At 45.3% G+C, this 1,382-nt stretch overlaps 1 protein-coding gene across 2 annotated transcripts in view; it reads right to left on the bottom strand.

Moving 5' to 3' along the window:
* LOC109300453 (heat shock factor protein 3-like) overlaps positions 1-1,382 on the bottom strand; it is a 29,431-nt gene that overhangs the window by 14,596 nt on the left and 13,453 nt on the right. For both annotated transcript variants that reach the window (XM_019521091.1, XM_019521090.1), the window contains exon 5: positions 504-579. In XM_019521091.1, the coding sequence (XP_019376636.1) occupies positions 504-579 (76 nt within the window). The remainder of the gene's footprint in view (positions 1-503; positions 580-1,382) is intronic.

Consider the following 1,382-nt stretch of genomic DNA (forward strand, 5'->3'; position numbering starts at 1 on the left):
TGTGTGTGTGTGTGTGGGGGGGGTGTCCCTGCACTCCTGCGAGACGCTCTATCCGCCCCACCATCGCAGCATTCACGGCCATGCCTGGTACCTTGAGGCACGTAGAAAAAACATTTAAAGCTGTGTCTATGCCTAAATTGCCGATTCTCCAAATCAGCATTGAATCTTCAGATTCGGATTTGTCCGAATTCAATCAGGACAGTGATCCGAATCAACTAACTGATTCACTGTCCCCTGAATCAGGCTGAATCCGAATCAAATACAGCCTGTTTCGCACACCTCTAAATTGCTTAGTCATTTTTCCTGTAGCTCTTTCTTAGCACCCCTCTCAAGATTTTGTTACAGTACTTTCAGATAAATAAGAACTATGAATGCACTTTCAAGACTGTATTAATAGAGCCTGTTCAACTCTGTCATTTGTCATTCTACATAAGCAAAGAATGCCCTGAAGTATCACAGAGGCAGGAATAAGGATGGTAGCACTGAAGATGCTGCAATGGTACCTTAGACAGCAGCTTCTGTTGTTGACTGTGCTTCTGCCTTAGAACTGCCACTTCCTTCCACAAGGCCTTATTTTCTCTGCAATGCAGAATAAATCAGAAGACAGCAGATGAACAGAGAGTTTACTTGATACACTCTAGTTCCACAGTTTTCAGAGTCCAATATTAGCCTGAAGAACCAAACATTCCTTCCTCAGGAAAGTGAAATCAGCGACTCAAACCCACCAGTCCAGATTTGGGCTTAAACTCACTCTATCCCCTACCAGGCTCAACCAACTGTACAGAGAATTTTAATACCCTCTCCTGCTCAGCTTGATCTGAGGTGTCCATCCACAGCCTCAAGAGTCACTTAAGTTCTTAGAAGAAAGCTGAGAACTTATGTCCAGAAATAGACTTGATATAGCATAGACCACCTCTATATGCAGTCCAAAAGAAAATTTCAGAGAAACACAGAAAATGATTAGGAGTGGGTAAAAATAGAATCATAGAAGTCGGGTCGGAAGGGACCTTGTAGATCTTCAAGTCCGACCCCCTGCCTGGGCAGGAGAAAAAAACTGGGCTCAAATGATCCCAGCTAGGTAGGCATCAAGCCTCCTCTTAAAGACCCCCAGGGTAGGATCCAGCACCACTTCCCTTGGAAGTTGGTTCCAGATCCTAGCCGCCCTGACTGTAACGTAGTTCTTACGAATATCTAATCTAAACCTACTCTCCAATAACTTGTGGCCATTATTCCTTGTTATGCCAGGGGGCACTAGGGGAAACAAGGTCTCTCCCAATCCCTTCTGGTCCTCACTAGTGAGTTTACAGACTGTCACCAGGTCCCCCCTCAGCCTTCTCTTGTGAAGGCTGAACAGGTTCAGGTCCCGCAGTCTCTCATTGTAG

The sequence above is a fragment of the Gavialis gangeticus genome, unplaced genomic scaffold (assembly GCF_001723915.1).
Source record: "Gavialis gangeticus isolate Ggan-Ray unplaced genomic scaffold, GavGan_comp1, whole genome shotgun sequence".
NCBI lineage: Eukaryota > Metazoa > Chordata > Crocodylia > Gavialidae > Gavialis > Gavialis gangeticus.